Genomic DNA, 25,366 nt, shown 5'->3' with positions numbered 1-25,366 from the left:
CAGGAAATGAAACACATTAAAAGGCCAGGCTGGGAGAGAGCAAAAGAGAAGTGAAGAGACATTAAGAGGTATTGAAAACGAGACGAGATGGTGATAGGACTACTGGAGACAAAAGACGGCTCTAGATTAGGTGTGAAATGCGCTGGCAGAATGGGAGGCAGCTGCCATGTGGGAGAGAGAAAAAGGGGGGAGGGCCAAAACAAAGATGTGGATAAAATATAAGTTAAAATGTAATGGGGGCCGAGGTTATGATCTGAAATTGTTGAACTCGATATTGAGTCTGGAAGGCTGTAAAGTGCCTAATCAGATGATGAGGTGCTGTTCCTCGAGCTTATGCTGAGCTTCCGTGGAACAATACAAGTGCCCGAGTACAGTGAGGTCTGAGTGGGAATGGAGCGGTGAATTAAAATGACAGGCGACAGGAAGCTCGGGGTCACCTTTATGGACAGAACGGAGGTGTTCCACAAAGCGGTCACTGAATGTGCGTTTGGTCTCCCCAATGTAGAAGAGACCACATCATGAGCAGCAAATACAGTATACTAGATTGCAAGAAGTACAAGTAAATCATTGTTTCAGCTGGAAGGGCTGTTTGGGGCCCTGGACAGTGGGAAGGGGGGAGCTATAAGGGCAGGTGTTGCATCTCCTGCGCATGCACAGGATGGTGTCGAGCGAAGGGGAATGGGTGCGGGCGGTTATAGAGGAGTGGACTAGAGTGTCTCGGAGGGAGCTGTCCCTATGGAATGCTGAAAGGGGAGGGGAGGGGAAGATGCATTTGGTGGTGGGATCACGTTGGAGGTGGCAGAAATGGCGGAGGTTGATTCATTGAATGTGGAGGCTGGTGGGGTAAAAGGAGAGGACAAGGGAAGCCTATCGTGGTTCCGGGAGGGAGGGGCAGGGGTGAGGGCAGAAGTGCGGGAGATAGAATGGACACGGTCGAGGGCCGTGTCAACCAAGGTAGAGGGGAATCCTCGGTTGAGGAAAAAGGTTCTGCTGCCATGACATTGGCTGTCTCCATTTCACTGCTCCCCTCACTAACTCCAACCTACATCCCACTGAAATTGCAGCACTCCATTCTCTAAACCAACTCTGACATGCCATTAAACCTACTGACAAGGGTGGTGCTGTTGTTGTTTGGCCAACTGACCTCTACCTAGCGGAAGCTGAATGCCAACTATCCGACACCTCATCCCACCTCCACCTGGACCATGACCCCACTACCGAACACCAATCCATCTTTTCCAAGACCGTCACTGACCTCATCTACTCTCGAGATCTTCCCCCAGCGGCCACCAACCTCATAGTTCCCCATCCCTGCACAGCCCGCTTCTACCTCCTTCCCAAGATCCACAAACAGGACTGCCCTGCTAGACCCATTGTTTCAGCCTGTTCTTGCCCCACGGAACTTATCTCTTCCTATCTCGACTCTATCTTTTCTCCACTTGTCCAGTCTCTTCCCACCTACATCCGCGACACTTCTGATGCTCTCCGCCACTTTAACATTTTGCAGTTTCCTGGCCCCAACCACTTCCTTTTCACCATGGACGTACAATCCCTCTACATTTCCATCCCCCACCAAGATGGCCTGATGGCACTCCGCTTCTTCCTTGAACAGAGTCCCGACCATTCCCCATCCACCACCACCCTACTCTGACAGGCTGAACTTGTTCTCACATTGAACAACTTCTCTTTTGACTCCACTCATTTCCTCCAAATCAAAGGTGTTGCTATGGGTACCCTCATGGGTCCTAGCTATGCCTGCATTTTTGTGGGATATGTGGAACACGCTTTGTTCCAGTCCCACTCGGGTTCCCTTCCTCACCTCTTTTTCCGGTACATTGATGAATGTATCGGTGCCGTTTCCTGCTCTCGCCCTGAGCTACACAATTCCATTCACTTTGCCTCCAATTTCCACGCTTCTCTCACCTTCACATGGTCCATCTCTGACTCTTCCCTTCCCATTTTGGAAGGGGAAGGTGAACAGCCAGTTGTAATGGTGCATATAGGTACCAACGATATAGCTAAAAAACGGGATGAGGTCCTAAAAGCTGAATATAGGGAGTTAGGAGGTAAATTTCAAAAATAGGGCCTCAAAGGTAGTAATCTCAGGATTGCTACCGTTGCCACGTGCTAGTCAGTGTAGAAATAGATAAATACATGGCTAGAGGAATGGCGCAAGGGGGAGGGATTCAAATTCCTGGGACATTGCAACCGGCTCTGGGGGAGGTGGGACTAGTACAAACTGGATGGTTTGCACCTGGGCAGGACCGGGACTGATGTCCTAGGGGGATTGTTTGCTAGTGCTCTAGGGGAAGGTTTAAACTAAAATGGCATGGGGTTGGGAACGTGAGCAGGGAGGCAGATGAAAGGGGAACAATGATAGAAGCAAAAGACAGGAAGGAGACAAGCAAAGGTGGCAGTCAGAGAAATCAAGGGTTTAAACCAAACATGGCCACAGTAAATAATAATTCTAAAAGGTCTAAGGGTGTTTAAAAAACAAGCCTGAAGGCTTTGTCTCTTAATGCGAGGAGCATTCGTAATAATGTGGATGAATTAGCTGCGCAAATAGAGGTAAATGGATATGATATGATAGGGATTACGAAAACATGGCTCCAGGGTGTCCAAGACAGGGAATGCAACATCCAGGCATATTCAATATTCAGGAAAGACAGGCAAAAATGAAAAGGAGGTGGGGTAGCATTGCTGGTAAGAGGGCATTAACACAATTGTAAGGAAGGATATTAGCTCTGATGATGTGGAATCTGTATGGGTAGAACTGAGAAATACCAAGGAGCAGAAAACGTTAGTGGGAGTGGTAGACAGTCCCCCAAACAGTAATGCGAACGTTGGGGATGGCATAAAATGGGAAATTAGAGAAGCGTGCAATAAGGGCACAGCAGTTATCATGGGAGACTTTAATCTACATATAGATTGGGCTAACGAAATAAGTAACAATACTGTGGAGGAGAAATTCCTGGAGCGTATACGGGATGCTTTCCTGGACCAATATGCCGAGGAACCAACTAGAGACAAGGGCATCTTAGACTGCGTACTATGTCATGAGAAAGGATTAATTAGCAATCTTGTTGCGCTAGGCCCCTTGGGGAGGAGCGATCAAAATGTGATAGAATTCTTCATTAAGATGGAGAGTGAAGTAGTTGACTCAGAGACTAGTGTCCTGAATTTAAATAAATGAAACTACAATGATATGAGTTGCGAGCTGGGTAGGATTGATTGGGTGGATAGGCAATGGCAAACATTCAAAGATCGCACGGATGAACTACAGAATTTGTTCATCCCTGTTTGGCATAAAAATAAAACAAAAAAGGTGACTCAACAGTGGGTAACAAGGGAAATTAGGGATAGCATAAGATCCAAGGAGAGGACATACAAATTGGCCAGAAAAAGCAGTAAACCTGAGGATTGGGAGCAGTTTAGGGTTCAGCAAAGGAGGAAAAAGGGATTAATCAAGAGGGGGAAATAGAGTATGAGAGTAAGCTTCAGTGAACATAAAAACTGACTGTAAAAGCTTTTATAGATATGTGAAGAGAAAAAGATTGGTGAAGTCAAACATAGGTCCCTTGCCATCAGAATCAGGGGATTTTTTAATGGGGAACACAGAAATGGCAGATCAATTAAATACATACATTGGTTCTGTTTTCAGAAAGGAGGACAAAAATAACCTCCAAGAGATGTCGGCGAACATAGGTTCTAATGAGAAGGAGGAACTGAATGAAATCGGTATTTGTAGGGAAATGGTGTTAGGGAAATTGATGCGATTGAAGGCCAATAAATGCCCAGGGCCTGATCATCTACATCCTAGGGTACTTAAGGAAGTGGCCCTAGAAATAGTAGATACAATGCTGGTCATCATCCAAAATTCTATAGACTCTGGAACAGTTCCCATGGATTGGAGGGTAGCAAATGTTCCCCCACTGTTCAAAAAAGGTGGTAGAGAGAAAACGGGGAATTATAGACCGGTAAGCCTGACATCAGTAGTAGGGAAAATGCTAGAGTCCATTATAAAAAATGTAATAGTAGAGCACTTGGAAAACAGTGACAAGATCGGGCAAAGTCAACATGGATTTACAAAAGGTAAATCGTGCCTGACGAATCTACTGGAATTTTATGAGGATGTAACTGGTAGAATAGATAAGGGAGAACCAGTGGATGTGGTGTATTTGGACTTTCAGAAGGCTTTTGATAAGGCCCCGCATAAGAGATTAGCATATAATGTTAAGGCACATGGGATTGGGGGCAAGGTACTGACGTGGACAGATGACTGGTTGGCAGACAGGAAGCAAAGAGTTGGATAAACGGGTTTTTTTCTGAGTGGCAGGTTGTGACAACTGGGGTACTGCAGGGATCGGTCCTAGGACCCCAGCCATTCACAATATATATTAATGATCTAGACGAGGAAACTAGATGTAATATCTCCAAGTTTGCAGACGGCACAAAGCTGGGTGTGTGTGTGTGCTGTGAGGAGGGTGCCGAGAAACTCCAGCATGTTTTGGACAGATTTGGTGATTGGGCAGATGCATGGCAGATGCAGTATAATGTGGATAAATGCGAGGTTATCCACTTCGGTGGCAAAAACAGCAAGGCAGATTAATGTCTGAACGGCAATAGTTTGGGAGAAGTGGAAGTGCAACGAGAGCTGGGCGTACTTGTGCACCAGTCGCTGAAGGTAAGCATGCAGGTGCAGGAGGTGGTTGAGAAGTCAAATGGTATGTTGGCCTTCGTAGCGAGAGGGTTTGAGTACAGGAACAAGGATGTATTGCTGCAGTTGTACAGGGCATTGGTGAGTCCACACCTTGACTATTGTGTGCAGTTTTGGTCGCCTTATCTGAGGAAGGATGTTCTTGCCATGGAGGGAGTGCAGCGAAGATTCACCAGACTGACACCTGGGATGGCAGGAATGACGTATGAGGAGAGATTGGGTCGATTGGGCTTATACTTGCTGGAGTTTAGAAGAATGACAGTGGATCTCATTGAAACTTATAAAATTCTAACAGGACTAGACAGACTAGATGCAGGAAGGATGTTCCCGATGGCGGGGGAATGCAGAACCAATTGTCACAGTCTAAGGATAAGGGGGAAGCCATTTAGGACAGAGCTGAGGAGGAATTTCTTCACCCACAGAGTGGTGAACCTGTGGAATTCTCTACCACAGAAGGCAGTAGAGGCCAATTCATTAAATATATTGAAGAAGGTGTTAGATATATTTCTTAAGGCTAAAGGGATCAAGGGATATTGGGAGAAGGCAGGGACAGGGTACTGAGTTTGGATGATCAGCCATGATCTCATTGAATGGCGGAGCAGGCTCGAGGGGCCGAATGGCCTACTTCTGCTCCTATCTTCTATGTTTCTATGTTTCTTCCTCGACTTCTCCGTTTCCATCTCTGGGGATAGGTTATTGACCAACATTCACTACAAGCCCACTGACTCCCACAGCTACGTGGACTACACTTCCTCTCACTCCGACTCCTGTCAGGACTCTATACATTCTCCCAGTTTCTCCATCTCCCCTGCATCTGCTTCGTCGATGCCACCTTCCACACCAGTGATTCCGACATGCCTTCCTATTTCCTCAACCGAGGATTCCCCTCTACCATGGTTGACACAGCCCTCGATCATGTCCATTCTATCACCGCACATCTGCCCTCATCCCTGCCCCTCCCTCCCGGACCCACGATAGGTTTCCCCTTGTCCTCACCTTTCACCCCACCAGCCTCCACATTCAACGGATCATCTTCCGCCACCTCCAACATGATCCCACCACCAAATGCATCTTCCCCTCCCCTCCCCTTTCAGCATTGAGTAGTGACCACTCCCTCCAAGACACCCTAGTCCACTCCTCTATCACCCCCAGCACCCCTTCCCCTTTGCCCAGAACCTACCCGTGCAAGCACAGGAGATGCAACACCTGCCCTTATACCTCCCCCCTTCCCACTGGCCAGGGCCCCAAACACCCCTTCCAGGTGAAACAGCGATTTATTTGTACTTCTTGCAAACTAGTATAATGTATTCGCTGCTCACGATGTGGTCTCCTCTACATTGGGGAGACCAAACGCGGATTGGGTGACCGCTTTGCAGAATACCTCCGTTCAGTCCATAAGGATGACCCCGAGCTTCCGGTCGCCTGTCCTTTTAATTCACCGCCCCATTCCCACTCAGACCTCGGCCCCCATTACATTTTTACTTATATTTTTTATCCATATCTTTGTTTTGGCCCTCCCCCTTTTTTTCTCTCCCACATGGCAGCTGTCTCCCATTCTGCCAGCACATTTCACACCTAATCTAGAGCTGTTTATTTTCTCCACTATTCCTATCACCATCTCGTCTCCTTTTGAATAATGCTTAATGTTTCATCACTTCTCTTTTGTTCTCTCCCAGCCTGGCCTTTTAATGTGTTTCATTCCCTGTGTTTTTTCAGACTTGACAAAGGGTTTTGACCTGAAACGTTGACTCTATTTCTCTCTCCATGGATGTTGCCTGGCCTGCTGAGTTTTTCCAGCATTTTCTGTTGTTATTTCGGATTTCCAGCATCTATAGTATTTTGCTATCGTTTAAAGTAATGTCCTTGCTTTTCAATTAAATTCCACTTGAATTGAACCTCCTTGCTTTGTTTGCGTTCTTATGCCCTTGTTAACTTCCATTGCTAGTTTTAATTATTAGTTTAAGTGTATCTTTTGTTCCTCTATCCCAATTGAGCGTTTATTTTCCAAAGATTTTGTGGCCTCCTTATGCTGCTTATGCAAATGCACCACCTAACACTTACTGATATAAAAATTAATTTACCATTTACACGCCCATTCTGCAAGTTTATTAATATCTTCTAATATTTTGTTGCAATCTTCCTCGGTATTAACTATAGCCCCCAGATTGGTGTACTCCATTTATTTAAAATTGTACTTCCAAATCCCAAGTCCAAATCGTTTATGTAAATGATGAACAGCAGCAGTCCCTGCACCGATCCTTGGGGAACACCAGTTCTGAGCTTCCACCAGTCTGATAAATACCTTTAACCCCAACTATCTGTTTTCTGTTTTGTAGCCAGGTAGCTATCTATTCTGCTACTTGTCCTCTGACTCCACATCGCCTGACCTCAGTCCTGTTTCTATGACGCGCTAACGTATCGAAGACCTTTTTCAAATCCACGTATATTGCACCCACCACATTACCCTTGTCTATATTTTCTGTAACTTCTTCATTAATTCAATAACGTTGGTAAAGCATGACTTTCTCTTTGAAATCCATGTTGGTTATTCTTTATTACATATAAAAGCAAAACACTGTAGTTGCTGGATATCTGAAATAAAAACAGAAAATGCTGGAAATATTATGCAGGTCAGGCAGCATCTTTGGTGACACTGACAGAGTTAACGTTTGAGATCGATGGTTTTTCATCAGAACTGGAAAAATATGTAACAGGTTTTTAAGCAAGTACAGTAGTGGGAAAGCTGGGAGTGGAGCAAAGAACATACGCAAAGTCAGGGGAGAATAAATGACAAAACTGGTGATGGTGCCAAGCAAAAGCAGATGGTAATGGGACAAGTAAAGAAACTAAAGTTGGGTCTAGTGGAGGTGTAAATGGGAACCGCAGAATCATCAGCAATGGCTGCCATCTGAAAAAATTACAGCAAAGTTATGTTCTGAAATTGTTTAACTCAATTTTGAATCTGGGAGGCTGTAATGTGTCTAATCAATTGATGAGGAGCTGTTCCTTGAGCTGACATCGAACTTTCAATTTCAGCCCTTGCTGTGTTTTCACTATCCGGTCTGACCCCATATGATCAGCATCCCATATGCCCCTAACTCAGTGAATTTCGAGATCGGCACAATGCTGCACTAATCTTCCATCACCATCACCTCCGTGCCCACTTATCTGGCCAGAATCTGCCCCCGCACAGTGGATGCTTCCTACCATCTTCAGAATTCTCGTTCCCCCTATACCCGTTGCTCTGGCCTCCTACCGTCTCTAGTTCCTTTCATTGGGAACTGCCAACGTGACATCGGCTGTCTCAGTTTCTCTGCTCCACTCACTCACTCTAATCTACCTCGCTCTGACATTGCAGCGATCCATTCTCTTGTATCTAATCCTAATATTGTCATTAAACCAGCTGGCAAGGGTGGCGCTGCTGTTGATTGGCGAACTGACCTCTAACTTGTAGAGTCTGAACGCCCAGTCTCTGAAGCCACCTCGTACCTCCCCGTGGACCAAGACCCCACCACCGAACATCAAGCCATTGTTTGAAAGACGGTTGCCGACCGCATCTTCCCTCAATGGCCTCCAACCTCATAGACCCCCAACCCCACACAGCCCGATTCTACCTCCACCCCAAGATCTACAAACAGGACTGCCCTGGTAGACCCAATGTTTCAGCCTGTTCTCGCCCCATGGAAATGATTCCTTCCTATCTCGACTTTTTTTCTCAACTTATCCAGCCTCTTCACACCTGCATCCACGAATCTTCTGACACCTTCCACTACTTGAACAGCTTCCAGTTTCCTGGCACTACCGATCTGCTTTTCACCATGGACTCTACACATCCATCCCCCACCAGGACGGCCTGAATATTCTCAGCTTCTTCATTGAATGGTGGGTCAACCAGTCACCATCCACCACCATTCTCCCCTGCCTGGCTGAAAATGCTCTCACATTGAACAACGTCTCATTTGACTCCACTCACTTCTTCCAAATAAATGGCGTTGCTATGGGAAGCCGTATGTATCCTAGCTGTGCTTGTCTTTTCGTGGGATATGTGGAACATTCTTTGTTCCATTCCTACTCAGGCCCCATCCCTCACATCTGATTCTGGAACGTTGATGGCTGTATCGATGCCATTTCCTCCTTTTGTGCCGAACTGGCAAATGTCATCAACTTTGTGAGCAATTTCCAGCGCTACCTGGCCTTCACATGGTCAATCTGAGACTCTTCCCTTCCTCGACATCTCTCTCTCCATTTCTGGGGATAGGCTAACAACCAATATCTGCTATAAGCCTACTGACTCCCACAGCTAACTTAACTACATTTCCTCCCAGGCTGCTTCCTGGAAGGATTCTATTCCATTCTCCCAGTTTCTCCATCTCCATCGCATCTGTTCTGATGATGCCACCTTCCATCCTAGTGTTTCCGATATGTCTTCCTTTTTCCTCAACCGAGGAGTCCCCTCCACCATGGTTGAAAGGGCACTCGAACTGTCCTTTCCATTGCCCGTACCTCTGCTCTCACCCCATTCCTCCCTCGCAGAACCACGATATGGTTCCCCTTGTCTTTACCTTCGACCCCACCAGCCTTCGCATTCAACAGATCAACCTCCAACATTTCTGCCACTTCCAGCATGTTCCCACCACCAAACACATGTCCCCTCCCCTTTCAGCATTTTGAATGGACCGTTGCGTCTGCGACACCCTGGTCCACTCCTCAATCACCCCCAACACCCCATCGCCTTCCCACAGCACCTTCCCATGCAAGCGCAGGAGAATCAATAGCTGCCATTTTACCACTTCCCTTCCCACCATCCAGGGCTCCAAACACTCCTTCCAGGTGGAACAGCGATTTATTTGTACTTCTTTAAATTTAGTATTGAGCATTCGCTGCTCACGATGCGGTCCCCTCTACATTGGGGAGGCCAAACGCAGATTGGTGTTCGCTTTGTGGAACACCTCCATTCAGTCTGCAAGCTGACACCAAGCTTCCAGTGACCTGTCATTTTTATTCTTTGCCCCCCTCCCACTCTGACCTCGCTGTCTTCAAACTCCTGCACCAGTCAATGAAGCTCAATGTAAACTCGAAGAAGAAGCACTTCATCTTTCGGTAAGGAAATTTACAGAGTTCAGGACTCAACATTAAGTTCAGCAATATCAGATCATAACCTCTGCCCAAATGTTTTCGTGCAGTAGCGATTGCTGATGATTCTGTTATTCCTATTAATACCTCCTCTGGACACATCTTTTGTTTCTTTTGCCCCATTACCATCTCCTTTTGCCTTGCACCATCATCCCTTTTGGCTCTCAAACTCTCCTGCCTTCCACTCTATCACAGACCTTCCCTTTTGTTCTTTCTCTCCTCCCCAATTTCCCGCTCCTGTACTTGCTTAAAAACCTGTTCCAACTCCAGCATTTTCCAGATCTGACGAAAGGGTCATCGTCCTGAAACATTAACTCTGTTTCTCTCTCCACAGATGCTGCCTGACCTGCTGAGTATTTCCAGCACTTTTTGTTTTTATTTCAGATTTTCAGCATCCACAGTATTTTGCGTTTGTATTTTGTTTCTGTCCTTGTCCCATTATCATCTCCTTTTGCCTCGCACCATCATCCCTTTTGTCTCTCAATCTCTCCTGCCTTCCACCCTATCACTGACTTTCCCTTTTGTTCCTTCCTCCCCTCCCCAATTTCCCGCTCCTGTACTTGCTTAAAACCTGTTACATCTCTAACTTTATTCAAGTTCTGACGAATGGTCATCGTCCTGGAAATCGAATTCGGTTTCTCTCTCCGCAGATGCTGCCTGATCTGCTGAGTATTTCCAGAATGCTCTGTTTTTATTGTTTGTTTTATTTTCGATTTCTAGCTGTATTTCTATTAAATTTCTGAAATAATTATCGACACGAGTGACCACAGCCGGTACAACATGTGTTGTGCAGTATGAACACAGAGAGTGATCAATCGAAACACCTGGATATTTCTTGTTTCATTGACAGAGCACAAAGAGATACGACTGGTGAATGGAAAGCATCGCTGTGAGGGAAGAGTGGAAGTGTTCTACAATGGGACCTGGGGAACAGTGTGCTCAGATAAACTGGATTGGCATGATGCAGAAGTGATCTGTAAACAGTTACAGTGCGGCCCCCTCACATCTATTGATTATGATACTCGGATATTCGGAGCGGGATCTGGACCCATTTGGCTCGATGCGATGGAGTGTGATTCGGACGAATCCTTCCTTTGGCAGTGTCAGACAGACCCGTGGGGGGAACACAACTGTGATCACAGGGAGGATGCAGGTGTTGCTTGTTCAGGTAACACAAGGAACCTCTCAATGTGCGGGTGTCATTTCAACATTGCTGTCCAATACAGTCAGCATATTTCTCTTCTCAACAGAAGTCAAACTGCCGAAGAGATCCCACAGTTCAAGGGTCTGCATTCGAGAATCTGGTTCTAAACATAAACATTCACCAGGTGCTTCCTCCTCTTCATTATACCAACTATCTGACTTGTATTCCAGGCTTGTACTAAATAAATAACAATCAATGATTCTCTTTGATAGACTCGGGACAACCGTTGCGCCTGGTTGGAGGCAACACCAATTGCTCCGGCAGAGTGGAGATATTGTCCAATAACAGCTGGGGCACGGTGTGTGATGACTCCTGGGATATGGCCGATGCCAATGTTGTCTGCAGACAGCTGGGTTGCGGCTCCGCTCTATTGGCCGCAGGAGGGGCCGCCATGGCCCAGGGTGCTGGTCTTATCTGGCTGGATGAGGTGAAGTGCACCGGAAGTGAATCCTTTCTGTCCGACTGTCGTTCCTCACCGCCAGGTCAGCATGACTGTGATCCCAAGGAACATGCCAGTGTGATTTGTTCCGGTAAGGGTCGCAGGGGTTTCCTCGTTCTGTGATCATTACTCATGGATTTCGCAAATTAAGAACAACGTTTATATTTTTAATATAAAATCCTAATGTTTGAAGTTCATGAAATGTTTGTACAATATATTCCACAGAACTCGATTTGCCTCCTGCTGCTTCTCCTTCCACACCTGCAGCTACTTATCATTATTAGTACTATTATTAGTATTGATGTTAGCGATCGTATTAGTGGTATTGGTGTTATTGAGATTTTCTTGATTTTGTTAATTTCTGAAGATCACGTGATCGGTTCCAAATTGACTGGAACATTTTTAAAATACAAGGCGGACTGTGTCTGTGTTTTAATCTTTCTGTAATCTTGTGATTAAGGAAAGGGAGGAAAAACCACCTCCTTCCTTGTTGCCATCTGCATAACCCTCGGAGTCCTTCTAATCTGTGAGCTGATCGCACTGACGGCGGTAATACAGAGAAAGGCAACAAGAAGAGGTGAGGCTCATATCTTGCCGCTGAATTAACACTTGATCTCAGATCGCTTCATATCCGGGCGAGTCTCCAGTTCACTACATTTTCCATAGAGTGTCATGTTGTCTTGTTAGCAATAAATCTGAATTAGCTTTTGGCGAAATGTTCCATTCAATGTGCTGCCCGATTTAGTAAAATAGGACATTTAAAATGGAGAGTTATTTAAAGTGTTCACATTCACTGTCCCAGTTCATCAGCCGGTACATGTGATTCCTGAAGAATTTACTTGCTGCAACAATGGGACAGAAAGTTTATTGAACTGTTTAGGCTGTGCGCTCAGTTATTTATTGGTCTGTTGTTCTTCATTTATCCATTGGGTATCCGTTCCACCCCTTTAGTTTCTGGGTCCGGATGCCCAATCTCGAACTCTCTGACCGGGTTCTGCCCACCATGTTGAGAGGTGACAGTTTTATAGGACTTTCTGCATTCTCTGGTGATTACTCTACATCCCAACACAACTATTCCTCTCCTATCTCACCCACCCAACACACTCCTGCTCTGTGTACACAGCGAGGCTCCTCTCACAATGACGGGACATGCCAGAGAACCATCAGCTCGTCACTCGCGCTTCCAAACTGATGCTGTCCGCAGAGATCAGTCAACTTCACCCAGCTTCTCTTCAGCTGAACTCCCCGTGTGGCCCCGTAACCGAGCGCTCAACTGGAGCTCATTTCTCCTGATACCCCCTCATTCCCTCTTCCCCAGGTCAATACAACTGGCCGCAGTCTGCTGGAGGTGAACATGTGTCTGTACAGAGACACAGACACACACACGGAATCACAAACACAACTAAACTCCTCCACTTTCACGCTAACTGATTCTGTCCCTTGAATATCACTATATCTGTTATTTGGATTTATTCGCAGATGAATTCCCGTGAAACGCGCGTGAAGTGAATCAACATGTTAATCTCCCCGCCCTCCCTCCAACAGGTGCTGTCGCTCGCGGCAGGGAGTCACTTGCTGGTTTGTACCAAGCAATTTATGAAGAGATTGAGAATATTCCCCCTGGCGAGGATTCCGCTCAGACCCAGGGTTCAGGTCTGTATTTTCCGTTGATATCGAATCTTCACTGGACAAATGTTGCCTCCCCTTAAACACCCCTTTTAGTGGTGAATGTACTGACTGGACACGATCAGCAGTCCGCTCACTGTCCCCATGTGAAGGAGTCCTATTACAGTGAGAGTGTCTCTGTGTCCATGTGTATAGTGAGAACAGCAATGGTTTGGGAAGATTTCCACTGGTCGGCATTGCTCAAAGAGCGGGTTTATGGTTTGGTTGTAAACAGCGAGCAGAGACGCTGTTTCTATTTCCCACCCGGCTCCACACGGACTCCCTCAGATATCTGTGCCCAGGAATAATAAACCCAGCGGCTGATTGTATTCTTTTACTTTATATTCACTCAAACATGACATGAAGTCACAGATCGATTGAAACCATCTTCATTCCTTCACTTATCGCCTTTCCTTTGGCCAGATATTCTGATCCTTACGGGTGTTTACGCGCTGTGTACGCACCCGCAGGGACATCGGAAATGCCGGTTTCACGCATGCACAGCGGATGTGCTGAAAACCAGCTTTTCCGATCAGTCAAGAATGGCCTAGACAGATCCTCCGCCTGCCCTGGAGAAGGGCCTCCGCGGGCAGAGAGTTCCGCTTTCTGGAGACCCTCCGCCCGCAGTAAACCCAAACAATTCTTACACCAGGTAAAAGCAGGCCTGCTTTAACCAGGATAAGAGTATTAAAAAGTAAAACAAAACAATGTTTTCACTCAGTTATCATGTAAAAATACTTTCAAAAAAGGTCAGTTTATTTCTAGCCCCGTAAAAAACTTTAATTATTTTGTTCAAAAAATTTCATTTTTTAAAAAATATTTAACTTTTTGTAATTTCAACTAATTTTCAAAAGGTGATGGCTTATTTTAAAATGTATTTAAAGTTTTACTGTTTCCGGACTGTCTGTCAAGTGTATGAAGGGAGATTTCCTTCTTTGATTGGCTCCCCGGTGCCCACATGGTCCCAGGGACGCTTGCGAACCGCATGTGCCTCTGGGATACGTGGGCCCGGCGCCTTTAGACTTGGAGAGGCCCAGGAGCAGAACTATATTTACTTCGGGAGCCCTCGGGTAAGCCCGTGGATTTTTTCCAGATCGACGGCCTCCGCACGCGGGAAGTCTCTGATCAGAAAATATGGCCCAAAATTGGCCTCGAAATTGCAGTTGGAGTCCTGCCACGGGCGAACGACTCTGAACTACAAGAAAAGTAGCCATGATGTGGAGATGCCGGTGTTGGACTGGGGTGGACAAATGTAGGAAGTCACACAACACCAGGTTATAGTCCAACAGCTTTATTTGAAATCACAAACTTTCGGAGCGCTGCTCCTTCGTCAGGTGGATGAAGGAGCAGCGCTCCGGAAGCTTGTGATTTCAAATAAAGCTGTTGGACTATAACCTGGTGTTGTGTGACTTCCTACAAGAAAAGTATGCAGCTACCTTCTGCCTCCAGACCTTTGCTCTGTTCCGCTCCTGGGCCTGCAGGCATCCACATGCGTAAATGCCCCATATCCCAGGGGCGCAAGCGGTTCGCAAGCAGTGTGCCAGTCCAATCAATCTCAATGGGGAATTCCTATTTTGCGTATGGGGATTCCATTTTAGTATGGAGTCTCGGTAACCAGAATGGTCCAGATTTTCTTGGGCCGATGACCGAGTACGCGGTGTGTACGCAGCCGCTAGTGCCCCGCAACCACTGGGTTTCCACGATGAACATGCGCGAAAACTCAGAACATACGATTTGTCAAGTTTCAGCTCGACAGATCCACCGCATCCCCGGAAATGAACATTCGCTGGGGAGAGCTGGGCTATTTACCCAACTACTGCCCAGCGAATGCCCGTGAAATTTACACCTGGTAAAAGCAGCGATAAGGACTTTTTTTTAACAGCGTAAGACTTTAAGTAACTATTAAAATACTTTTAAAATTAGATAAAAATAACAAACCTTTAAAATTAGTTTAGGTTCTTTTAAGCCCCTGTAAAACATTTAAATTTATATTTCGCAAAATTAAACTTTAGCTTTATAAGTTTCATTAAATTGTATTTTAATTCATTTTGAATGTGTAATGATTTGTTTTTATTTAACTGGTGTGTAATTGTCTTTTTTAGGGGATTCCTATCATGATTATGGGGATTCCCCTTTATGATTGGTTGGGCCGGCCCACGTGATCCCAAGGTATTTGCGAAGTGCGTGCGCCCCGGGATACGTGGGCCTTTACACAGGTGTGCGCGGAGAGGCCCAGGAGCGCAAGTGTCCGAATATCCGTGACCATCAGGTCGGTTCGCACTATTCTTGCGGCTCGGAGGCAACCGCCCGCGGGAAGCCTGCGACCGCAAATTGAAAGCGCAGTTTCACACCACTTAAATCAAAATAAATAATCAGAGGTTCCAAATCAGTTAAAATACAATTTAAAACCATTTTTCTTGTAGACTAAATATAAACATTTTTAAAGGGGCAAAAATAACCTAAACTAATTTTAAATATTTACATCACTTTAAAAAATTTATTTCAAGAATTATTTAAACCCTTACGCTGGTAAAAAAAATGCCATACCACTGTTTTTAGCAGGCATAAGGGTTTCGTGGGCATTCGCTGGGCAGCAGTTGGGCAAATAGTCCAACTCTGCACCAGTGAATGTCAATATCCTGCGGATTCCAACGATGTGTAAAACAGAATCTGGACAGATTGCAAGTTCTGGATTGTCGGGCATCACACGCGGAACCCCGGAACTTGCGGGAAACTTACGATGGTGTGTGTACGCCGTCTTAGGCCACGGAAAATCCGGGATAGGGCTGGAAATTGCAGTTGGAGGCTTCCCGCGGGTGAATGCCTCTGAACCACAAGTAAACTCAGCACCTACCTGCTGCCCCTGGACCTTCGGACATTTGCGCTCCTGGGCCTCCAGGCATATGCCTGTGTAAAGGCCCACGTATCCCAGGAGCACTTGCAAGCGCCCCTGGGATCAGGTGGGCCAGCCCAATAAATCACAAAGGGGGTTCTCATTATTCTTATGGGGATTCAATTTAAAGAAAGACTTGCATTTATATAGCGCCTTTTATGACAACTGGACGCCTCAAAGCGCTTTACAATTAATGAAGTACTTTTAGAGTGCAGTCACTGTTGCAATGTGGAAAATGCGGCAGGCAAGTTACGCACAGCAAGCTCCCACAAACAGCAATGTGATAATGACCGGATAATCTGTTCTTGTTATGTTGATTGAAGGACAAATATTTACATACGGAATCCACGTAAGCATAATAGGAATCCCCTAAAAAATACATTTTAACAAAACTGAAATAAAAGTAAATCATCACATGGTCAAAATTAATTAAAATAAAATGTAATTAAACATTTAAAAGAAAATTAAATATTTTGAAAAATAAATTTAAACTTTTTTCAAGGGGCATAAAATATCGGAAACTAATTTTAAACGTTTATGTATGTTTAAATCATTTAAATAAATGTATTTTACTGTGTATTTAAATGCTTACACTGGTACAAGAAGGCCTTTTACTTCTCTTTTACTTCTTTTGGTTCTTTTATTCTTTTGTCCGATCGCAGCCCTGCCTTCGATCTAGTTCCTTTTCTCTCCAGTTTTGAAGAAGGGTCAAACCCGAAACGTCAACTCAAATTTCTCTCCACGGATGTTGCCTGACTTGCTGAGTTTTTCCAGCATTTTCTGTTGTTATTTCGGATTTCCAACATCTGCAGTATTTTGCTATCGTACAAGAAGGCCTTACTCTTGCTTTTACCAGGTGTAAGTGTTGTGTTCATTCGCTGGGCGGTAGTTGGGCAAAGAGCTGAATCCTGCGCCTGCGAATGTCCATTTCCTGCGGGTGAGCACCATCTGTCAAACAGAATCTTGACAGATTGCAAGCTCTGCGTTTTTGTTCAAGTGCATCACATGTGGAAACACGGAACTTGTGGGACACTTATGATCATGTACGTTGTGTGTATGCGATCATAGGCCCCGGAAAATCCGGTTTATGTTTTCTGCTCCGATATCCTGAACAACCTCTCCAATAACCATCCATTATTTGTGTTTGACAGTTTATGGTTCCACTGACTCCCTCAATCAGATTGAATATTACACCAGTGACGTTTTGGGTGACACTGACCCGGGATCAGAAAATCCTGAAGGGAAGTCCTCCAGTATTCAGGGTGGGTACATTTTTACTTCCTACAATCTCTTTTTTGCACTTCACGCTTTCTACTACCTAAAACCAACAACTAAAGATAAAAAGCTTACTTGCCGATTAATGACACTGACAAGGACCCACAATACCGGACAGTGGATTTGGTTAAAAAATATTGTAGAAATAATTTGGATTTGAAACAAGGTCATGTTAATTTCCCACAATGGATTTTTTTTCCGTTCCTGGATTGGCTGGCAAGGCCAACATTTATTGCCCATCCCTAATTGCCCTTGAGAAGGTGGAGGTGAGATGCCTTCTTGAACCGCTTGAGTCCCTGTGGTGAGGGTATTCCCACAGTGCAGTTACAGAGGGAGTTACAGGATTTTGACCCAACGACGATGAAGGAATGTCGATATATTTCCATGTCAGAATGGTGTGCAACTTGGAGGGAACTTGCAGTAGATGGTGGTCCCAGGTGCCTGCTGGCCTTGTCCTTCTAGGTGGTAGAGGTCGCGGGTTTGGGAGGTACTGCTGAAGACGCCTTGGTGAGTTGCTGCAGTGTATCTTGTAGATGGTACACACTGGAGCCACGGGGCACTGGTGGTGGAGGGTGCTGGATGGGGTGCCAATCAAGCGGGCTGAATTGTCCTCAATGGTGTTGAGCTTCTTGAGTGTTGCAGGAGCTGCACTCATCCAGGCAAGTGGAGAGTATTCCAGCACACTCCTGACTTGTGCCTTGTAGATGCTGGAAAGGCTTTGGGCAGTCAGGAAATGAGACAGTCGCCGTAGAATACCCAGCCTCTGATCTGCTCTTGTAGTCATAGTATTTATGTGTCTGGTCAATGGTGACACCTTCCATTTCTTTGCTGATGGAGCGATAATGGGCCGGATAGGATTTGTCCTGCATTTTGTGAACAAGTCATACCTGGGCAGTTTTCCACATTGTTGGGTACATGCCAGTGCTGTAGCTGTACTGGGACAGCTTGGCTAGAGGCGTCGCTGGTTCTGGAGCACAGGTCTTCAGCCGGCATGTTGTTAGAGCCCATAGCCTTTGCTGTATCCAGTGCATTCAGCCATTTCTTGATACCACGTGGAGTGAATTGAGTTGGCTGCAGACTGGCTTCTGTGATATTGGGGACCTGAGGAGGAGGCCGATATGGATCATCCACTCGGCACTTCCGGCTGAAGATGGTTGCAAACATTGCAGCCTTTTTTTTTCACTCACGTGCTAAGCTCCACCATCATTGGGGATGGGGATATTGATGAAGCCTCTTCCTCCCATTAGATATTTCATTATCCGCCACCATTCACTACTGGATGTGACAGGACTGCAGAGCTTTGATCTGAACCGTTGATTCTGTAAATTCTGTAACCTTGCTGCCCTCAGTGCTTCTTCCAAGTGGTGTCCAACATGGAGGAGTACTGATTCAGCAGCTGAGGGAGGGTGGTAGGTGGTAATCAGCAGCTGGTTTCCTTGCCCAGCTCGACCTGAAGCCATAAGACTTCATGGTGCTGGAGTCAATGTTCAGCACTCCCATTACCACTCCCTCCCGAATGTATAGCACTGTACCGCCACCTCTGGTGGGTCTATCCTGCCGGTGGGACAAGACATACCAAGGGTTGGTGTTGGAGAGGTTACCTAATGGCTTTAATGTATGATTCTGTGAGCATCATATGTCAGGCTGTTGCTTGCTAGTCTGTGGACAGCTCGCACAATTTTGGAACAAGTCCCCAGATGTTCGTGAGCAGGACTTTGCAGTGTTGACTGGGCTGGGTGTGCCGCTGTCATGTCCAAGGGGGATCATGAGCAGGAAACCCCGCTCACTCACTCTGTACTAACCGACTGTGTTATACACTATTTTCTCTGCTCTGATACCTGAGGTATTACCTGTACTAATGAACTGTACATTATTGTGTCTGACTGCTGGGAGGGCCGACATTTATGGTCCATCCATTGTTGCCCTGATAAGGTAGTGGTGGGCCTTCCTCTGAACCACTACAGTCCTTGTAGTGAATGATCGCCCACAATGGTGTCAGTTACCAAATTCCAGGATTTTGTCAATGGGTCGATGAAGGGATTATGTTGTCTGCTCCAATGTGCTATCAATCTCCATTTTTTGTGTTTGACAGTTTCTGGTTCCTTTGACTCCCTCAATCAGATCGAATATTACACCAGTGACATTTTGGGTGAAATTGATCCGGGATCAGAAAATCCTGAAGGGAACACCGCCACTATTCAGGGTGGGTAAAAATCCCAATTACTACAATCATTTGTTGGACTTCACACAGTTTATTACCCAAAACCAACAACTAAAGACATCAGAGCTTACTCGCCGAAAAATGACAGCGCCAAGGATCCGTAGTACTGGACAGTGATTTTAGTTGCAAAATATTGTGGAAATACTTTGAATTTGAAACAAAATCATATCGATTTCCCCCAATGGTATAATGGAAGGAAACATTCAGTTCATTGTGTTTCCTCACACGGCTCTATGGGCTGTGAAATGTGAAATGTGTGTGCAGGTTGGGTGGGTGATTCAATGCGATATTTGTGACTTTAACACGGAGACTAAACTACCTCGACACGACACGGTCCAATCATTGCCCCAGATAACCCCACTTCACCCGAAGACCACATTGGTCCACTCTCCCGCCCTGCAAGGCCCGGGTAGATTGATTTATAATAATATCATTCTGAGTACTCAGTGCTGGCATTTGGTTTCAGTGGAAATCTCTGTTTCCTCCCAGGTCCGGTTCCGGGCGATTATGACGATGTTGAGACTGGAGTCACTGACACTCAGGGCGGTCACTTTCTGCTGGACGGTGGTCCTGATGATCTCCTCACACTCAGAAGTGCCGGCGGTGATCTCTCCACTCTCGGTGAGTTACATCTCTGACATCCCCGCAGTCACCAGCCCTCTGTGTAGGAATGGACTGGCGCTGTTTTAAATTCCCTTTCAATCGGCGGTGACACAGAGCGATGGTTGATTTAAGTCCATGTTGTGATTACAGGAAATGAAGTGTTCTAGAAAAGAGATGTCCTAGAAAAGAGTTCCTGATGCTGTTCAGTTTGGATTATCTTCCTTGTTAATACTCGCACCAGGAATCATTCCAGTGCTCAAACTGAACCGCCCGATTCTCGGATATTAGATGCACCTCGTCTGCTGTCACCCAGCGGTAAAACACAGCACGGGGGTGTGGGTAGAAACAATTCTCTTCCACTCACAGACCAGCAAAGTCCAGCCCCTTCACCAAATTGACAGATATATGTGACCCACACTGATGCGGGTTTTACCGCCATCATTAACCCATAATCTGTCTCTCCCACAGTGTACAGCTCTCAGACCCGCACTGATCCCGGTTTACCGGTTGCTTCCACTCCTGGTAACAATGACCATGTTCACTGTGACACGTTCACAACCCCGGACATTCCGCCACCGATGGGCAGTGAGTCTGTGGCTCAAAATGTTACATCTACGTCAAGCCGGTAAGAGCAATGTTTTATTATCTGCTGCATTGTTTGTGCCCCAGTGCTGGGGAATGTCCAGTCCCGGGTGGATTCTACTGTGTGACAATGGGCAGTGTGTTCAACCGGTAGTGATACTGAAACTAGCAGAGAGAACATGCTGTGTATTTACTGTGGGAATAAATACCCCATTATACTGGCTGTAATTAATTCAATTCTGTGATTGTGGGGAGTGTGTTTAACGGCAAATGATACTGAAACTGTCAGAGAGAAGATGTTGTTTATTTATTATTTAAATAAAAGGCTAATTGAAGTGAAGTATCAGAGAGAACATTCTGAGTAGTGAAAAAGACTCCATTTGATTGTATGGTGTGTTGTTGAATTGTTTAATCCTCTTTCTCGCTCTCTCAAGGTGTTTTTTTTTCCTTTCAGAGAGAATTAAGTGGAAAATCCTGGATGCGATATCCCGGGGCGTGTCACAGTGTAGCGGGAAATAACCTGTGTTAAATCTGAGAGAATATCCATTAACTTAACGAACAGTGTGAACATGCTGAATGTGCTTTTCTTCACGATATAAACATCATTTTATTTGATCAATCGCCATGTTAATTTGTTTTGAAATACATAGATTTAGCTTTTGTCTATATTCTGGCTGCGTTCTGCTTAATTAAACATTATGAAACAGGAAGAATGTATTCGGATCATTGCTCTGTCTACAGTAATACTGTAATACACTGCTCTGCGTGGATTAAGCAACTGTGTAAAAGAGATTAAGAACATCTGTTTATTGCTGAAGGTTTTATATGAACTTCATTTTGTAACCGCTTCACTTTTACATCCTCCATTTAAGATTGTTCAGAACCCGCAGGGGGTCAAAGGAATAGTCTGTCTGTTTTATCTCCCTTTATTGTAACTGGTCCCTGCACCGCCATATACTCAATGTACAGAGACTGCTGCAGTCTCCTACTGGAAATGGTGATGTACATTGCGTTGAAAAATAAAAATGCATTTATTAAATATTATTTGAAATCTGTGCCTTTGTCCATGTTCATGTTTTTATTATGTCCCATCAGTAAACACACACCAATCCCTAGATACAGCACAATGTTGTTTTGCTGCACGACACCTGTCCCTGGGAATTCGGCGTATGGCAGGAGACCAGGAGAATCTAATCAGAGTTCCACGGCCACTGTTTTTGGACTTTAATTCTAAAAGCTAAATATTTCAGTTATTCAGCCGCAGGGAGCAATGGTCACTCAATCAGCAAAACGACTGTACCGTGCAGTGTCCGCCAGCAGGTGGCGATGCTTATTCCATCAGTGTGACCACTGCAATGGCAAGTGTCCACCAGCAGAGGGCGAACATTATTATAAATAAAACAGGAAATGCTGGAACCACTCAGCAGGTCAGGCAGCATCTGTGGAAGAGAAAAAGTTAACGTTTCATGTCAGTGATATCTTCAGAAATTTAAAATGTCAGATTAACCGCTTTTAGTAAATAAAGAGCCAGGGAAAAGGGGGCATGAAAAGATCAAAAGGCTGAAGGTCTGTGATAGGATGGAGGGCAGGAGTGATTCAGTGAATCCTCGCTTCCCTCACTCTGATCCATGTCCCTGTGAATTGCAGCATTCCATTCTCTCAGGTACAAACCTGACATTATCATTAATTCTGCTGATAAGGGAGTCGCTGTTGTTGTGTGTTGAAAATAGCGCCACCTTGTGGAGTCTAAACACAAAGGCCCACAATTTGCGATCGGAGGCTTCCCGCGGGTGGATGCCTCCGACCTGTGAAAAATCTCCGCATTTCCCTGGTGGCCCGGGAGGTTTGGAGTCTCGCGATCCTGGGCTTCTCCGGGTCCGCGCGGGCAGAGGCCCAGGGATCTCAGGTGCGCATGCGGCTCACAAGCGCCCCTGGGATCACATGGGCCGGCTCAACCAATAAAAGAAGGGAATCCCCATTCATACTTCTGGGAGTTTCGTGCGTCCGGAGCTCCCATAAATATGAATGTGATCACTTTAAAAATAAACAAACACATAAAATAAATAAATAAATTACATTTGTAAAATTAATTAAAATGCCATTTAATTAATTATTTTAAACGAAATTTTAAGTTTTTAAAAAAAATTAAATGTATTAACGGGGCTAAAAATCAACTTACATTATTCCACAGTTTTTTTTATGTATAAATGAGTGATCACATTTTAGTTCGCTATTTTTTAAAACTCTTATTCTGGTAACAGCAGGCGTTACACCTGCATTTATCAGGCATAAGAACTTCACAGGCATTCAGCGGGCGCAAGTTGGGCAAATAGCGGAAATCTCCACCCGCAGAGGCCCATCTCCCGGGGATACGGAGGATCTGTCAAGAAAATTTCGATCAGAAAATGCTGGAAATACTCAGCAGGCCAGGCAGCATCCGTGGAGAAAGAGACAGAGTTAATGTTTCAGGCCTGGGACCCTTCATCAGAACTGGAAAACCTGGAGATGTAACAGATATTAAGCAGGATCAGAGACAGGGGGGTTGGTTAGGAGGGGAGGAAGGAATTGAAAGAACATCCTGTACTTTTGTAAGAGGCAGGAAAGATAAAATGTTGCAAATGGGAATGGCAAAAATCATACTGCATGAAAAATGGGGGCAGGGATAATTATCTGAAATTGTTGAACTGAATGTTGAGTCCGGAAGGCTGTAAAGTGCCTAATCAAAAGATGAGGTGCTGTTCCTAGAGCTTACCTTGAGCTTCATTGGAACAGTGTAACAGGCCGAGGACAGTGAGATCACAGCGGGAGTGAAGCGGTGAATTAAAGTGACAGGCGACCGGATGCTCAGGGTCACCCTTACGGACTGAACGGAGGTGTTCCGCAAAGCGGTCGCCCAATCTGCGTTTGGTCTCCCCAATGTAGAGGAGACCGCATTGTGAGCAGCAAGTACAGTATATTAAATTGCAAGAAGTACAAGTAAATCGCTGTTTCACCTGGAAGGGGTGCTTGGGGCCCTGGACAGTGGGAAGGGAGGAGGTAAAAGGGCAGATGCTTGCACGGGAAGGTGCCGGGCAAAGGAGAAGGGCTGTTGGGGGTGATTGAGGAATGGACCAGGGTGTCGCGGGGGGAGCGGTCCCTTTGGAATGCTGAAAGGGGAGGTGAGGCGAAGATGTGTTTGGTGGTGGGATCACGTTGGAGGTGGCGGAAATGGCGGAGGATGATCCATTGAATGTGGAGGCTGGTGAGGTGAAAGGTGAGGACAAGTGGAACGCTATCGTGGTTCTATTAAAGAGGGGAAGGGGTGAGAGCAGCAGTGCGGGAAATAGAATGGACACGGTCAAGGGCCGTGTCAACCACGGTAGAGAGGAATCCTCGGTTGAGGAAAAAGGAAGACATGTTGGAAGCACTGGTATGGAAGGTGGCATCGTCAGAACAGACGCGACGGAGACGGAGAAACTGGGAGAATGGAATAGAGTCCTTACAGGAAGCGGGGTGGGAGGAAGTGTAGTCCAGGTAGCTGTGGGAGTTGGTGGGCTTGTAGTGGATGTTGGTCGAAAGCCGATCGCCAGAAATGGCGACGGAGAAGTCAACGAAGGGAAGGGAAGAGTCGGAGATGGACCATGTGAAGGTGAGGGATGGGTGGAAATTGGAAGTAAAGTGAATGAACTTATCTAGTTCAGGGCGAGAGCAGGAAATGGCACCAGTACAGTCATCGATGTACCAGAAAAAGAGGTGAGGGAGGGGACCTGAGTAGGACTGGAACAAAGAATGTTACACATATCCCATGAACAGGCTGGCACAGCTAGGGCCCATGCGGGTTCCCATAGCAACACCCTTAATTTGGTGGAAGTGAGTGGAGTCAAAGGAAAAGTTGTTCAACGTGAGAACAAGTTCAGCCAGGCAGAGGAGGGTGGTGGTTGACGGGGACTGGTTGGGCCTCTGTTCAAGGAAGAAACGGAGCGCCCAAAGTCCGCCCTGGTGGGGGATGGAAGTGTAGAGGGATTGGACGTCCATAGTGAAAAGGAGATGGTTGGGGCCAATAAACTGGAAACTGTTGAAGTGACGGAGGGCGTCGGAAGAGTCGCGAATGTAGGTGGGAAGAGACTGGAGAAGGGGAGAAAAAATAGAGTGGAGATAGGAAGAAATAAGATCCGTGGGGCAAGAACAGGCTGAAACGATGGGTCTACCAGGGCAGTCCTGTTTGTGGATCTCGGGAAGTAGTTAGAAGCAGGGTGTGCAGCGTTGGGGGACTATGAGGTTGGCGGCCATGGAGGGTAGATCTCCAGTGGAGATGAGGACAGTGACACACTTGGAAACAATGGCTTGATGTTTGCTAATGGGGTCATGGTCCAGGCAGAGGTTGGAGGAGGTGTTGGAGAGTTGGCGTTCAGCTTCCACACGGTAGAGGTTGGTTCGCCAAACAACAACAGCACCACCCTTATCAGCAGGTTTAATGATAATGTTAGGGTTGGGTCGGAGAGAATGGAGTGCTGCAAGTTCAGAGGGAGGTAGGTTGGAGTGAGAGAGGGGAGCACAGAAATTGAGATGGCCGATGTCACGTCGGCAGTTAGCAACGAAAAGATCTAGAGAGGGTAAAGGCCAGAGGGAGGGGTCCAAGTAGAAGGAGCATTTAG

At 46.0% G+C, this 25,366-nt stretch overlaps 1 protein-coding gene across 1 annotated transcript in view; it reads left to right on the top strand.

Annotated features, from left to right (window-relative positions):
* Positions 1 to 20,835, top strand: part of LOC147098128 (scavenger receptor cysteine-rich domain-containing protein DMBT1-like) — a 452,456-nt gene extending 431,621 nt beyond the window's left edge. The window contains exons 10-18 of the mRNA XM_085970829.1: positions 10,701 to 11,018; positions 11,101 to 11,178; positions 11,267 to 11,584; positions 11,719 to 11,758; positions 11,952 to 12,070; positions 13,039 to 13,146; positions 17,203 to 17,313; positions 20,037 to 20,168; positions 20,619 to 20,835. Of these exons, the coding sequence (XP_085826955.1) occupies positions 10,701 to 11,018; positions 11,101 to 11,178; positions 11,267 to 11,584; positions 11,719 to 11,758; positions 11,952 to 12,070; positions 13,039 to 13,146; positions 17,203 to 17,313; positions 20,037 to 20,168; positions 20,619 to 20,779 (1,385 nt within the window). The 3' untranslated portion in view covers positions 20,780 to 20,835. The remainder of the gene's footprint in view (positions 1 to 10,700; positions 11,019 to 11,100; positions 11,179 to 11,266; positions 11,585 to 11,718; positions 11,759 to 11,951; positions 12,071 to 13,038; positions 13,147 to 17,202; positions 17,314 to 20,036; positions 20,169 to 20,618) is intronic.
* The last annotated feature ends 4,531 nt before the right edge of the window (positions 20,836 to 25,366 follow it).

Source organism: Somniosus microcephalus, chromosome 30 (genome assembly GCF_052327205.1).
Source record: "Somniosus microcephalus isolate GS21.2 chromosome 30, FLI_Smic_1.0, whole genome shotgun sequence".
Taxonomy (NCBI): domain Eukaryota; kingdom Metazoa; phylum Chordata; class Chondrichthyes; order Squaliformes; family Somniosidae; genus Somniosus; species Somniosus microcephalus.
The sequence above is the reverse complement of the archived record's forward strand: the minus strand, read 5'-3'. Positions and strand labels throughout refer to the sequence as shown.